Raw genomic sequence first — 15,893 nt, 5'->3', positions numbered from 1 at the left:
TCTTGTTGTCACCATCATAAAGTCGTTCAGGTGGCACTTCCAGCTGTGGTTTCTGTGCCTGAGCCTGTTCTGTTGCAGCTGGTGGCTGCGCACACCCTGGCACCACTTTGTGCTTGAGCTTGCAGGCTGTTGACACAGCCTACATGTAATAATAATAATAACAAATATTTTAATTCTGTAGCCTGGATTGTGAGAAACAAACACCAATGATGTCCACGTACTCCTGAGACACGATGCAAGCTGTACCTCTAGCACAGGCTGTGTGTTTTCTGTGTGTGCAACTTGAGGGTGAATAATCTTCGCTTATATGGGTATAAAATAACATGTAAATAGCCTAATGTAACCAGGGGATTATGGAATTGGGTGGGAGAGTGAGTCATAGGCATTAATTAAATCCCAAACCCCAGGTGTCAGGATGAATGACACTGACATGTATCAATAAACCAGCAAAATACAAACATGAAGAAGAACGCTAATACAAGCAGTCTCTTTGTGCCAAGTAACCTGGAAAAGCCAGTATTTAACCTGGTTTGTGGGCTCATTTGGTAATAATAAGGGGTAGTATTGGAGCAGAAAACTTATTTCGGGGTGAAGTATGGACACAAAAAGCTCAGAAGTGATGGAGAAGTTGCATCAAAAGGGGGAAAATGGGATTGGAAATATTAAGTTTTTTGGCAGGTCTGTTGCAGTAATACCCCTTTGAGCAACGGAAGAGTGGAATAAAAGACAGCAGAAAGAATATATTAGCGCAGATTAATACTGACAGAAATAGCAGGATAATCCTAATGCCCATCATAGCTGAGTAGTGGAACTATCATGAAAATAAAAAGCCCATATAAAAATTCACTAGCAAATATTTGTCTGAGAGTGACACAAGAACATCGCACATGAGGTGTTGTCAGGAAGGGAGTGTTGCCCTTTGCTCCTTCCTGTTATCGCCGAGTTCTTGGGACCTGTGTGGAGCTTCTTCCAGGAGCTGCTGGGTGAGTCTCCTCTCAACAGCCACACTGGGCTGTGATCTGCAGGAACAGGAGCTTTTTCTGACAGTCTCAGCAGCTTGATGTGGTCTGAGGAGATAATCCCAGGGCACTTCGGGGGTTTTTTCCCCTTCTACAGGTGAACCACTTGTCCATCTTCATCCTTGGTTTGTAGGTGGGGAGAACTGAGCCTGGGTTGTTGAAAACAAAGAGATCCGGGTGCTCTTCCCTGATGTGCTCGTAAAGCTTGATGTTAACTTTAGCCAACTCAGCCGTTATCTAAAATAATTCCAGATGATATTATTGCTTAACACTGCCCAAAGTGTTTTCCTTGGCCTTTTGTCTTTATGGTGAAGGGTGAGTGATTCCAAAGCTGAGGTTTGTTAAGCCATCTCCGTCCTTAGAAAAAATGCCCCAATATTTCAGTGCTTTACGATGACAAATGACTATAGTATATACACAACTAGGGAAAAGCTTTATTTTTTTGGTTCAAGGACCGCAGGTTATGGCAGCTAGAGAGATGTCCGAGGTGCAGGATGGCGGCACCAAGAAAATGGTTCTGGTGTTAAGTGGTGATGCCCAGTGATGGGAAACATGTGTCAGCTGGTTGGGGCTACGACGGCAAGAAAATTAAGTGCCAGGAACTGTGTTTTAGTAAAATTTGGGGAATGGTGAGCTGCTAACACTGTGCAAGGGAGCTGGTGTGGTTTTCCTCTAACTGGGTCAGAGCATCCTGACTTAGAGGGCAAAGAAAATAAACAAATCAAGTGAGCCTGCCCCTTGTACTTAGGAAAGTAAGTGCTAAGGAAGTTCTTCTGGCTTGTGCGATAAGGCAACGTATGACGTGATTCTTGATGGATAAGAATCGATAAGTATTTGAATTGTGCAAATGAGGAGTGACTTTGTGCCTGGGTCAGCAAAGCACTTAAAGTGAAGTGCCTGCCAGCACAACTGGGGCTTAAAACGCCGCGCTGGGTGTCCCTGGAGGCTGAATGTTCCTGGGGACATCGGAAAAGCTCTTGGGTGTCCCCTCAGCTGCAGGACTAGAGCACCGTGGGCTGTCTTGATGTGGAGCTTGGAGGGGGATAACACAGAGCAAAACCACAGGAGTTTGGAAACAATTCAGTGGGAAACCACATCCATTGTTTGTCCGGTTCAGAAGAGAATTTAATCCCTGAAGAATAAAGTTTTTAGTGGCATCCAGAATGTTTATCAGGAGCTATGGTAATTCCAGATATTGTTAATTTATTTGTAGAAGGGCGATGGAGAAAATCCAAAATAAAGGAGTGATTCTTTTTTTTTGTCTTTTAAGTGGTAATTGATGATTTGATAGTTGGCTCTTTCAAGCCTTTCCAAGTCTTTTTTAACTAACATAACTAAAAAGGGGGGTGATTCCTCTTCCTGAAGCCCAGCTGAGGTATGTTATCGAAGACAAAACGAGAAAATGTTTGCAAAGAGAAGACACATCCATGCAGTTGAGATGATGTTATCGCAGAGCTCGAAATGTGTGTGTCCCATTTGCTCCTGTGCAAACAGCAGTTGGTGTCTCCGGGAGGTACGTCCAGCGTGGTGGGTTTTAAAGGTGTTCTGCAAAACTGTGTTTGGATGAAGCTGCTGCTGGTTGGTTGGCGAACCTGCTGGCTCTTGCCGAGGGTGCTGGATCAGTATAACAGAAAATGCAGCATGTTCTGGGAACGCGAACGGCTTGTGAAAGGCCTTTGGTCCTGCAGATCCTCTGAAACCTGAGCTGCTTCACTTGGTGTGCACAGGGCAGGGTCCAGCCAGTCCTGTGCTGGCCTGCGATTGACTCGGGTGAAGCGGTTCAAACACTGCCTGGCTACGGTTTAACTTGCTTTATTTTGGCTCAGCATGAAAAAAACCAGGATTGTTGTGGGGACCTGTTGTCTGGCAGGCACAAAACCTGCCTGCAGTTTTCTTCTCTGTTCTTCTCTGTTTTCTTCTCTGCAATTTCTTCCCCAAAGGGCTGTGGGGCATTGGAACAGGCTGCCCAGGGCAGTGCTGGAGTCACCATCCCCGGAGGGCTGGACAGACGGACATGAGGTTCTCAGGACATGGGGCAGTGCTGGGGTGGGTTATAGTTGGACTTGATCTTGAAGGTCTCTTCCAACCGAAATGATTTCATTCTGTTCACCAGTGAAAGGCAGCTCTGGACGAGCTTGTCACAAAAGGTGATGGAAGGAGCGACTCATTGCTCTGTGAACTTCCTCACCACAACATGCATTAGTGCAGCTGCCTTGGAAGCAGCACGTTGTGCGTGTTTGCAGGTCAGCAGTGCTGGCTGCCTGCGACTACCAGCTGCAAGAGGATTCCGAGCTCACAATACACGTGCGCAACTGAAATGCAGCACAGCGCGATCTTCTTACCTTGCGAGGAGCTGCAGGGGGATCACATGCGGCTTTGTGCGGCTGGTTTTACCCGCTTTAGAAGCGCTTGCCCGGCTGCGAAGAGTTCTGCATCCTGCTGAAATTACAGAAGGTCTGAAAATGTAACTCCCAGTGCTGGAAACTGGCCAGTACGCTGACACGAACCTGCATGGAAAATTGCTCTGGCATCTGTATTGACTGGAGATAATTGGAACTTCTTTTTTCTTTTTCAGCTTATTCTAAAACCAGTTAGCAAGAACAACAGTCAGGCCAGAAGCATGTAGCGAGATAACTACGCTCTCATGCTGTTGTAGAGGTAAATGCAGGTGTAGGTGCAAAAGACAGTTTCCCGATAGACCTATGGCTATGATTGCAATACTGAGTGCTACCTGTTGAACAATGCTAATATTTCTTAAGGATGAGTATATAAACAACTTACTGTGTTTTAGTAGGAGAATGGTATTTTAGCTTCTGCTGGCTTGTGTGGGAGAAGAGTTGAGTTTCCTTCAGCCCTTTAAATCCCAGGCACTTGTTCGTGAGTGCAGGGGAGACCTGTGCTCTGGGCAGACTCAGGCTGAGCTCCTGCTTCTGTCCCTTCTGCTGCTTGTGCAGCCACTGACTTTAGTTGCTCTGTTGTATCTGAAGCCTGGACTGGTCTCTTGCCTTTTGCTTTCTAAGTGTGTTCTGGGAAATAAATCTCTACCAGCCAAGCCGTGAGGATGTTCCTGGTGCCTGGATTACTGCTGAGCTGTGCCTGGTGTGTGACCTGTTTTCTGCACCACGTGTGCACAGGTACCCGACTGCACCTGAGCAGAGCAGGTTCTTGAGCTGACCTTGGCTGGCTTGGAGCTGCACAAATCCTGGCAGCTCTCTTTGTACTGGGGCTGGCGTCCTGCATTAGAGCTGGCAGTTCTGCCCATTGGAAGGGTTGTCTCGCTTGCCATGCGCTGAGAATAGAAGTAAATGGTCCCGTAATGTGCATCTGGCAGCGCTTCACAATCATTGCTTGTCAATTTGTCTTTGATCTATTTCCTTTCAACTTTGCCCAGATTTAGCAAAGTTGGGGGTTGGACTGGAATAACAAGGGAGAAGTTGGTTGTGTTCCAAGGCTCTGGAAGCAGAACGTTGTCCTTGAGGGTGACGAGGTGGTAATTTTGTAGATCTGTAGTGCACAAGGTGACAGGGTTAACCAGTGGGGAGCAGCTGTTAGCAAGAGAGTTAGAAGCAAAAGTAGGTGGATTAATTTCAGCATGATGCCGTGAAAACCCCAAAAATGTGAACTGGGTTTCTGTCTGCTGCTTACCAACAAAGTTGCTGCTTTTGAGGTAGCTGCAGGAGCACAGATCCCTGTGGAGTTGCTCTTCTAGTATAAATCAGTAGTATTGGCCACAGTTGCCAATAAGAAGGTTTCAAGTGCTTCAGAATAAATCAAGTATATTAGCTGGTAACCTGATTAAACACCTGAAGCCCTAGCCATAAAATCATGCTGCGATGTTATTGTTAACCTTCTTTGCAATGCGACAATTCCGTGTGAGTGCCATTTTCAGCAGGATGCAGCTCACGAGCCGTCAGGAACAGATGTGCAAGGGACTCGGGAGGGGAAGGATAGACCTGAGGTCTGAAACCATCTCTTGTGCTCAAGGAACCTAACTGGAATTCTCTCTAGGTGTAGGTGTGGACCGCTACAGGACTCCCTGCTGTTTGGAGACATTCGGATATACAGTGGTTGTTGTGTGAGAAGCCTCTGAGCTGTAACTGTGTGCTTGGCCAGGGCAGGGAAAACACCCCTGGAAGGAGCAGGACTCCCGGGGCAGCTCCGGTTTGCTCTGACGCACGGGTGCGATCGGGGTCTGTGAACACATATGCGATGCCTGCAGCCAGTGGCTGGTGTCCCTGCCCTGTCTGGGCACCCACTACTTCCTTTGGATGCCAGTTCGCAGCTGTAGGTTCGCTGTATTCCTAATATTGGCCCCTATATCCTGCTGGCAGACTTGGGAATTTCTAGAGCCGCATGTGCATGAGGAATATGGCAAAAGCTGCTGTTTCATGTTCTTTCTGTCCCTTTGTGCTTCCCCCGTCCTGCTGCTGTTTTACCGAGTGTTTTATAGTCCCATTCTCCACGTGCAAAACTGGGAGCGCTGAAGCCAATTAGCAGCGGAAGGTGTAATAAATGCAGAGAAATTCAAAGGAGGGTGGCATTTTCCACACCGTTTCTGATTGAAGTGTGGGATGACTACCTGAGGGAAGTTAGACATTCTTGCTTCTATTGTGCCTTTCTGGAGTGAATCCTGGGTACAGTAAAACCTGGGCTCAGTAAACCGTGCTCGGCTTTAACTGAGGCAATCAGACCAGATGATGGATCAGTTGTTCAGAAAGTAAAGCTTTGCAATGTCTCTCAAATTGATGTGGATCATCAAATTTTGCTTCTCTGGTGGCAAAGTCACTGTAGATTGCTGCGTAAAAACTGCTGTATGTACCCCGATGAAATCAATACTTGTTTTCTCTAGAGAAAAGCGTGCTGCTTTTACCAGCAGCAAAGTTGTCACGCTTTAATCTGCAGTCAGTGGGAGTTTAATCATAAAGTAACCAAATTGGTAGGTGTATTTGCAGACAAATACGTTAAATGGTTTTGCACAGCTTCCATGTGTGGCATTGGCAGCTGAAGTTTGCAGGAGTTAAAGGAGAGAAGGACATGCAGATGTGATTTTCCTCTTATGTGCTCCCTCTTCCTTGGATGTGGCTCCACCTGACGTGTTCATCTCTAGCTGCTCTGTTTAGAATTCGCTCTGGACCGTGTCTCTGCCAGCTCCCTCTGATGCTGCAGTCCTGTATCAGAAAGCATTCGCTTTATTTTTTTGTTAATTCTAAATTTCTCTTTCCTTTGAGCTCTCTGGATGGCTTAGCTATGTTCTCCCTTGTGTAGACTGTCATTTTCTTTGCCTGTTGGCCCTCTCAGCAAACCAGCAGAACGTCGATATTCCAGTGAGGGTGTTCTAGGAGTGACTTTGTTAATTAGCACAGGATCCAGACTAGAGGTACCTCGCCCAAGGCTTTGCTAATGAGACATCAGCACTTGGTAAGAGGTACCAGTCCCACCTCAGCTGAAGCAAAGCTTTAGAAGGTCCTGGAATTTAGCAGATATGGTTGGTTATAGGTCCCTTATCTCTCGCTGGCTCCAGCGTGGGTGATAAGAGGGGTGAAAAACTCTGTGGAGCACTGTCCTGCTTCTTTCCCCCACAGACGTCCTTGGGCTGAAGGTGGCACAGCGGGACGCGCAGGTTTGTTCTCCAGAAATGACACATGTGGCTGGGCCAGAACAATAACGCTACCCCTGCGGTTTGGGAGCCCTCAGAAATGACTTGTCATTTGAGATCCTCGACTTGAAGCAACATAGAGAGTCGGGGTTACTTTTGTGGCTGAACATGAGCACTATGGAGCAACGAGGCTCTCCAGAGCTGCAGGGGTGAGCAGCATCTCCATGGCTTGCTGGATCCCAGGGCCACATTTTCCCAAATTTGAATATCCATTTTGAAGCCTGGTTATAGTTTAAGACCTCTAATTGAAGTCTTGACACTTTTTTTCTTCTTTTCCCCCCACCTTCTTTTTGCTGCATTTTTTCTGACTTCTCTTGGGCTGCTGTGCGTTAGTTCTGCTCCTAAAAGTCAGTGGGGCATCCTTGGAAAACCTGGGCTAGTTCCTATGGCAAAAATATGATAAAACTAAGGTTTTTGCATGCTAAGAGAGAGTGTCAGCACCAGAGTCATTAAACAAAACCAGGCATTTTATTTGCATGTGTAACTTGTGGGCTTATTTTGCAAGATGGGCTGTGATGTGTCCCTGAAACAAACTGGGGCAGGAGGGTTGTACCTCGAACGCAGCGACCTTCTCTGGTCATTTGCTCCTTTTTGATATTTTCTTAATAAAAAGAAATCAAACCCAGTTTTAGGAAAAGTTTCAGTGGGCCCTTTGTGGTGGTTGATCCCGGAATGGTTTGTAAGTGCCAGTTGTTGCAAGACCGGCATTGGCAAGTGCCACCTACTGAATTTTACCCAAATGTGCCTTTCTGGCTTGTTGCTCTTTACCTGGTGGGAAAGGACTCGTTTAAATGCCAAATAACCAGTAGTAATAATCATGTGCGAACATGTGAAATGTAACTACATACGTATTATTATCTGGTGGGTTCTGGCAGCTTGTAAAGAACGGGATTCACCAAAGGGCTCAGACTTTTAAAATGAGAGTTCTTTGGGCTGTGAGTGGCTTTTTATGGTGTGTAACTGCAGCTCTTGGCACCGTGGGACTTCTGAAGGCTGCGGCAGCACCGAATCGTAGCTTATTATTGAGCTGATTCTGTAGATATCCTTAAGCATGAAAGAAATCCGTGCTGTAAGGTAACAGAGAGCAAATGAAGCGCTGTCAGGTTTGCATGGGCAGCGTCACCGCGCTTCCCTTGTCACCGTTGTGTGACACATCTTGGCTACTTGGATCTGAGCGACTCTGTTGTGGTTCATTCTGAGCTCTGGGAGCCAAGTGTGAAACTCCGTATCTCCATCCTCAGCTTCCGATTTCCATCAGGACTATAAATGTAACCCCATCTATTTGGATGCGTTGCTAACAGAAATGAGAGGCTTTCATCCCAAACAAGTGAATCACGGCCTGGGAGTATTGACTTGACTCATAGCAATGACCACAAAATGAATCGTGTGTTTATTTCTATTTTTTCCTCTTATTCTTCCATCCTGTTTTTAAAATCACCAACATCAAAACGTGTGGGAGACGGGTTTTTGCTGCTTCTCCCACAAATCAGCTCTGTAATGTAACTTAGATGCTTCAAAATTTGGGAAGCCTTTTAAGTTCAGGCCTTTAGTAATTCAGTGGATGGTCCGTAGCTCTGATTTCTGTCCAAGGCAACATTGCTGTTAATATTTCAGCTTTCTTCTTCATAATGGAAATTAATGGTGCAATGAAGGATGGTCTGGCAGGACAAGTAACTGGTGCAATTGCTTGTTTTTTACAAAGGTGTTAAATGTTAACTTTGATTCCATTAACTGCAGATTTGCCCCTTGGATTCCTTTTAGTTCCCGCTTCTGTACTCTGAGGGCAGATGGAGTCAGGGACCGGGTGGGAAGCACCGAGAGGTTCTGTCTTAATGAGCAGGATGATTTTGTGTCTTCCGCAGGTGGATTCGCGATAGTGTTTCTTGTGAGGACTAACAATGGGATGAAATGTGCCCTGAAGCGAATGTACGTCAATAACGAGTATGATTTGCAAGTCTGCAAAAGAGAAATCCAAATCATGGTAAGTCACCACTCTCACACCATTCCACTCCCAGTCCGGGCTCCGGTACAGTCCCCTTTGGCCTGTGAGCTGAGCAGCATCGTGCCTCCAAACAGGGGATTTCTTAGCAAACCTTCTTTCTTTTGGAAAGACCGAACTCCTGGAGTTATGTGGCTATGTGAAAAGCTCGGATGATTTAAAATGTATATAGTTTCAGTGGAGAAAACAAAACTGGGAGCTCAAAAAGCAGAAGGAATCTCGGAAAGATGAGGAGAGGAAAAACTATGTCAGCCTTAATGGGGAAGGGAAGAGTTGAACAGGTGAGCACAGTTGGGGTGTCAGACTTGCAAGTGTCACAGTCTTCAGGGGTAAAGTCTTCAGCCTCTTAGACTTGATCAGCAAAGGCCGATGATTCCGATGTGACTCTCTGAAGTCAGTGTGTGAACAGAAGGTGGAATCTCATCCAGAGATTCTAATCTTTGGGACTGGGATGAGGCTGCCTCTGTATTGGTGAGTGTGATAGATTAAAGCAGTATGTGTGGGGTAGTTACTGCTGGGGCTTCTGAAACAGGGCAGTGGTTATAATAGGCACTGGGATATCTCTCTAGATGATGGGATACAAGGAGCTATAGGATAGGATAGCTGTTTTTAATAGCTGTTTTAAACTTAGCATCTCTAAACAAAGAAGAAATGGAGGTGATGTGAATAGGTTTGTGTAGTCTTGTTTGGAGCCTGGTAAACAAGGAAAGTGGCACTTTAGAAGTTGCTTTCAAAGATATTGATGAATATTTAGAACAACTGTGGGGTGGGGAAGCTAATATAAAATCCTTATTCTGCTAATTTACAGTAGGTACAGGTTTGGGATGGATGATCCTGGTATCAGAAGCTCTTAACGGTAGCAATTCCGCATGTGTTTCTAGAAGTAGCTTCTAATTATGTTAATACCTTTAGAGTTACCTTCTGGAGTTTGTACAACAGTGCAGTGACACTTTTGGGTATGCTTTGTCATCAGCGTAGCTAACGCTACACGGAACAAGTTGAGATTAGGCCTTACATCAAAGGTTTTAGCTGTGTGCTCACTTGGATTTCACTTGCTGGTGTTTCCGCTGTCTCCATGTCTTTGGTGACTCTTTGAAACGTGTGGCTGACCTGGAAAGCGATGGTGAGGAGCATCCTCCGCTCCTGCCTGAATCTTCTCGGAAGCGCTAATCCCTGTCCTGAAGAACCTTGGTGTCGCTAAAAGGAAATGTTTTCTTCCTTCTCAGCTTTTGTGCAATAAGGATGTGTTTTAAACTTAACTGCACTTTAGGCAATGCTACAGAATTCAAGCAGAATGTGGCCAGCTGAGTTTTGGTTTGTTTTCCTGGTGAAGCTGAACTTTTCCCTGCAACTTTAGCATATGTCATGGCGAAGTCATCGAGATGAGAACTTGTGCTTTAAATAAGCTACTTCTAAAACCAAGGTCAACATCTATTACCTTAGTGAGTTTTTTTGAGCACGTGAAGATTTGAGATACTGTTTGCCAGCGGAAGGAGATGAGAAAAGGAAACGCAACATGTGCTGTTTGTGCCACCAGAATTTTGCTGCGTTGTCTGCTGTTTGTCTCAAATCCTTCTGGAAGGAAAACAGGTAGAGATGGACCTCAGGTTCGTTCAGGTTTTGCGTGACAAGTAGTCCAAAGTGACAGAAGCTTGCGCCTGTGTAGAAGAGCTAGGAAAGCTCTTCAGTGTAGAGAAACCAGATGCAAATGTTACTTGTTCTCCATGGCTGGCTTATGCTTTGAATTTCTTTCTCTCCAGCGGGATCTTTCTGGCCACAAGAACATTGTGGGATACATTGATTCCAGCATCAACTCGGTGAGCAGCGGGGACGTGTGGGAAGTGCTGATCCTGATGGATTTCTGTCGAGGTGAGTGTGTGCTCCAGGTGTTGGTCGCTGGTAGATTTGTCCCATTTGGGCACTTACAGGAAACTTGTACGACATCTTCCTTTCAAAAAAACCAAACCTGTTCCTAGGCCTGGCAGTTCCTTGGCTGCCAAGGAGCAGTTCTGGACAAGGCAAAGCCAGAACCAAAGAAGTGGGTGATTCCTGACCCTGTTAATGGGCCTGGTGCCACCTTTGCCCATGCCCAGGGTGGTCCTAGATCCTTTCTGTTGTGAAGCAGAACCCTGGAATATTTATTGCTGTTTTCTGTAGGTCACCCTGCTGTCCCCAGGACCCCCAGCTCCCTTTCCCCTACACCACTCTCTGATGAAGTAAAATGTGTGTGTGAGGTGTTCCCTTCCACCCGAAGGAGGAGAGCTGCCAGGTGGTGTTTCTCACAACTTGCTCTTGCCCATTGCTCTGCTCGGCACACACCTGCTTCTGGTTCCAGCTTCAGGAATTGCCGTTACACATACGATTTTTCCTTGTTACTTTTTTTTTGTGTCAAACAGCGTCCAAAGCAAATCAGTGGGTCTTTGTGTGCAGAACTGCACTCGTTTTGAGTGCAAAATGTTCACAGCTGTACTACTTATTCAGCTGAGCTTTTCTTTTGTACCATGACAATCAACTTTTCTGACACTTGTGATGTGAAACGAGACAGTTTTGTGTTGCCAGAGGGTCAGGAAGGAGTTTTTAGGGTGTTTAGAGGGGGGAAGAACCTCTTGACAGCAACAAAACCTCAAAGTTGAGGCAAATTCAGGACTCATTCATGAAAACTTGCTTTTGTTTGTAAGAAGGGAAATTGCAGACAGATGCTTTTCAAGTTTTTTTTGCCAGTCTGTGATTTCAGCTGAGCCCTTTAGTTGTGTATGGAGGTTTTGAGTATCTTTGTTTCTCCCTCCTCTTGCTTACACATGGCAAACTGTTTTGTGGACTGTGGGTGCCCCAAATTCAGCCCTTTGTTCCTGCAGTGTGGCAAAAACGCCTTATTTTGACGAAGAAAAAACAATACGTGGCTTAGTCAGAATTCCATGCGAGTGTCATTTAGCCGGTGAGCGTGGGCCTTAGAAGCCAACGTGTGTTGTTCAAAGACAAAATGAAATGCAAAACCCCCTGGGATTTAGGTGAGGAAATAAGAACGAAACAAGCTGAGTAAGCAGGTTGTGAAAAGCCTCTTGGTGCGAATTTGGAGTTGGAACTCGTGAACTTGTGCGGCTGCAGTTGGGGTGGCAGACTGAGCTTAGACTGGGCTTAGGCTGGACCTCGTTTTGTGCGCCTGCCCTGACTCTTGGTGCTTGTTTCTCCTCAGGAGGCCAAGTGGTGAACCTGATGAACCAGCGCCTGCAGACGGGCTTCACGGAGAGCGAGGTCCTGCAGATCTTCTGCGACACCTGCGAAGCCGTCGCCAGGTTGCATCAGTGTAAAACACCGATAATCCACCGGGATTTGAAGGTGAGTTGTGGCCTCCTGATGCAGCAGGGAACGTGCCACGTCCTTAACACGGCCGTTTGCTGCCCACGCCGCGGCAGACGGGCTCTGAATCTGGGTGTCTGTTGTTAGCCATGAGGAAAAGTGCGCATAAATACCTCTCTATTGGAAGCTAAAAGAAGAAATGAGCCTCGTTGCTGCTTACCATATGTTTACCATCCATAGATCTAATTAAAAAACACAAATGTTTGTGAATAACTCTTTTGCACAGGAGGTGTGCCAGAATGTATCTGGTGAATTATTCAGAGCGACTTTCCACCACCTGAAACACTACTGATGTTACAAGGTAGTGCACAAAAAACTTGGTGTAAACATGTTTCCTAGACCCACATTAAAAGGATCCTGCTGGAGATGTTGGCTCTGGGGCAGGAGTCGTGTCAAGCTTTTGGCCTCTAACTCTTTGTTGACCATGAAAGTGCGTTGTGAACCTCAGTGTGCTTGATGGGGAGAGCTGCTGAAAAACCCCATACTCATAATCAGACAAACAAACCAAAAAGCCCTTCCCTTTCAACGAGCTCGTAAAATGCCCGACTAATATATTCAGCCAAGAAGGAGGCTCCTGTGTACATTTGAAATTCAGATGCGCTTTGTAGGTCAAGTGCTGCTTTCAGAGCCCTCAGCAGATGTTTTTGTGCCGCTGGCCGTTGTTTTGCGGGAGCGAACGGCGCCACGTGTGCCAACGAGAGCCAGGGAGCACAGGGGAAAAATCCCCAGGGTTTGGTGTGCTTGAGCGAGTTTCAAATGGTTGTGAGCCCAGCGCTCGGGCAGTTGGAACATATGCAACAAGTCTGACATCTGGGGGTTTTGAGCCTTAATAGGTTTGTTTAACTTGTCTGTTAAAGTCTGTGAGCATCTTGCAGGTGTTTGTGTAGACTGGTGTGAGGGGAGGAGGCTCAGGAACCTCTGCAGTCGATATTAACCCCTGCTGTTACCTTTTTTGGGATCGCTGGGGTTTTTTAATAAAGAACAAACTCATTGTGTGGCCTGTGAATAAGTTCTGGGCCATCTGTGATGGATTAGTGAGCATTTGTGAGTGTTTCTTTTGCACTGACTTGCAGCTGAAATGCCCCGTTCGGGGCTGGTGTTCAGCCCACTGCTGCACGCAGTGAGGTTTTTACCAGGCCTGGCTCTTGGTAAGCTCTGCCCAACTTGGCTCTTCTCTGCTTTGAGACACATTTCCCAGTTGAATATTGGATTATTCCTCTTGTGATGACCTCTGGAGCTCTGACACATGCTTAGACTGACTGCCACAAAACCAGGTGTATATTGATGCTAATTTTTCCTAAACTTGAGGAAGCCCCATGTGTGCTGCCTCTGCCCTGCTTAGGACCCCGTAGGGACGGTGCGCTTGCCTTGCACCGTTACCTTTGCTCACTCTTGCAGATATTTTCATCACCCTCAGGGTTCGTAGGCAATTGCTATTGTTGGGCATTCCCTAACAAGTTTAATTTTGTTCTCCTCTCTCTGGAGTTAGAACACTTCCTACCCAGTTTCACCGAAAATAAGACTGCATCGGTATTAATTTTTGGTCCAAAAGATGCTTACTTTTTTACATGTATAGCTGCCTGGACACTATTTAGATGGACTTTTTAATGAACTGTATCTAGGGCTTATTTTTGGAGTAGGGCTTATACTTGGAGCGTCCTCAAACATCCTGGAAAAACACGCTAGGGCTTACTTTTGGGGTAGGGTTTATTATTGGGGATACAGCGTATGTCTTTAGCTCCTTTAACAGTGAAGAACAGCCAGCCAGACCTTCCTACAACTATCTGTTATGTTGCCCTCCTGTGATGTTTCTGCTTCTAATTTGGAATCTGTGCAGTGAAACTGTAACTGTGAGATCCCAGAGGAGCAGAATTCAGTGAGGTGGAGGGAGGGGAGAATCTGGTACTGATGATAACGTTTAACACAACTACTCTGTACCTAGTGGCAGTTGTTTGTGTAACTTGTTTTATATTTAACATCGTCTTTCCAGTCTTACATCCCATAATGTGTTGTTTGAAGCACCGGCTTAGAGCCAACTTTGATTTCTACAGTTCAGAGCTTTCTGCGGTGTGAGGTTTCCCACTTCAACCCCTGATGCTGCTGCTGCTCCCACCCTGGATCCAGGAGTAGGTGACTGGCTGAGTTTGCTTGTAGTAGACACACAGTAATGGATCACAGAACCCCAGGATGTGAGGGGTTGGAAGGGCCCTGGAAAGCTCATCCCGTGCAATCCCCCATGGAGCAGGAACACCCAGATGAGGTTACACAGGAAGGTGTCCAGGCGGGTTGGAATGTCTGCAGAGAAGGAGACTCCACAACCCCCTGGGCAGCCTGGGCCAGGCTCTGCCACCCTCACCGGGAACAAGTTTCTTCTTAAGTTTAAGTGGAACCTTTTGTGTTCCAGTTTGCACCCATTGCCCCTTGTCCTATCCCTGGTTGTCACCGAGAAGAGCCTGGCTCCATCCTCCTGACACTCCCCCTTTAGATATCTGGAAACATGAATGAGGCTTTCATGAGGTGATCCCGCCACCCCTGGGGCCGCCGTTTTGAGCCCTGAGGTGATTTTGATGCCGCCATTTTGAGCCCTGAGCTGAGGGGCCCAGAACTGCCCCCAGGATTGGAGGTTTCTCCTCCCCAGGTCCCAGCACAGGGACGGTCGCTGCCCTGGGCCTGCTGGCCACGCAGCGCTGGTACCAGCCAGGATGCTGGTGGCCTCTTGGCCACCTGGGCACACGCTGGCTCATGCTCAACCGCTGGCACCAACACCCCCAGGGCCTTTTCCAGCCGCTCTTCCCCAGCTGCAGCGTTCATGGGGTTGTTGTGGCCCAAGGGCAGGACCCGGCACTTGGCCTGTTGAACCTCAGACAATCTGGCCCATTGATCCAGCTGGGCCAGATCCCTCTGTGGAGCCGCCTGCCCTCAGCAGATCAACACTCCACACAACTCGGTGTCATCTGTGACATTACTGAGGGTGCACTTGATCCCCTCGTCCAGATCAGGTCATGGCAGCTCAGGGAGGCTGAGCACTAAGGACACCAGGACACGGTTCTTATTCTGAAACATGTAGGTCTGAGTAGAGGAAGGTAATGCCCTTGCAGAGGGAGAAAGGAGAGGTGACAGGATGGAAGGCCGCATTACAAGTGTGCTTCAATGATTTGACTTCTGTTTTAGGAGACATGACAGAGTTTTGATGCATATTCTCTGTGCTGTCATGTTATGCTTTTATTTCAGATGTGTCTGATGTGTCTTCAGGCACTAGCAACCCTGTCTCGTCTAAAGAAAATGAACGTGGCTTTTTTTTTGTCTGAGCGATTCTGCATTTGTCTGTGATGCTCACAGGTTGAAAACATCCTGCTGCACGATCGTGGCCACTACGTCCTGTGTGACTTCGGCAGCGCTACCAACAAATTCCAGAACCCTCAGACAGAAGGCGTGAATGCGGTGGAGGAGGAGATCAAAAAGTAAGTGTTTTCATTTGCAGGGTCATTTTTTCTTGTCCTGGGACTAAATTTTACTCGGCCCGTTGCAGCAGATCGGATGCTGCTGCATACAAGTGTCTGCTGCAGGTAAATAAACGCCCGGGGGAAGGTGAAACAATAAATTGAGCTTGATGTAATTGCTTTAGACCTAAAAGACTGTGCGTGCTAATGCGGAGAAGCTGCCCGCCTTGCCGATGTGGTGACATCGGGGTCGGTCTGTCCCTCATCTTGGCTTGTCTGAACCGCAGTACAGCAGATGACAGAATCCCTGTCCTCCAGCCACTTGTCATAAATCCTCGCGGTGACTAAGGGGATGTGTGGCCTGACTCCGCAGCCCTTCGCAGAAACGGCTGTGGCCTCGGGGTGTCTTGCGGCTCCTTGTC

The 15,893-nt window shown here is 47.1% G+C and overlaps 1 protein-coding gene across 1 annotated transcript in view; it reads left to right on the top strand.

Moving 5' to 3' along the window:
* AAK1 (AP2 associated kinase 1) overlaps positions 1–15,893 on the top strand; it is a 69,387-nt gene that overhangs the window by 14,508 nt on the left and 38,986 nt on the right. Inside the window, exons 3-6 of the mRNA XM_080360209.1 lie at positions 8,538–8,656; positions 10,435–10,543; positions 11,868–12,010; positions 15,371–15,492. Coding sequence (XP_080216335.1) covers positions 8,538–8,656; positions 10,435–10,543; positions 11,868–12,010; positions 15,371–15,492 — 493 coding nt within the window. The remainder of the gene's footprint in view (positions 1–8,537; positions 8,657–10,434; positions 10,544–11,867; positions 12,011–15,370; positions 15,493–15,893) is intronic.

Source organism: Nesoenas mayeri (assembly GCF_963082525.1).
Source record: "Nesoenas mayeri genome assembly, chromosome: 27".
Lineage (NCBI taxonomy): Eukaryota > Metazoa > Chordata > Aves > Columbiformes > Columbidae > Nesoenas > Nesoenas mayeri.
This window is presented reverse-complemented; position numbering and strand designations above follow the sequence as displayed.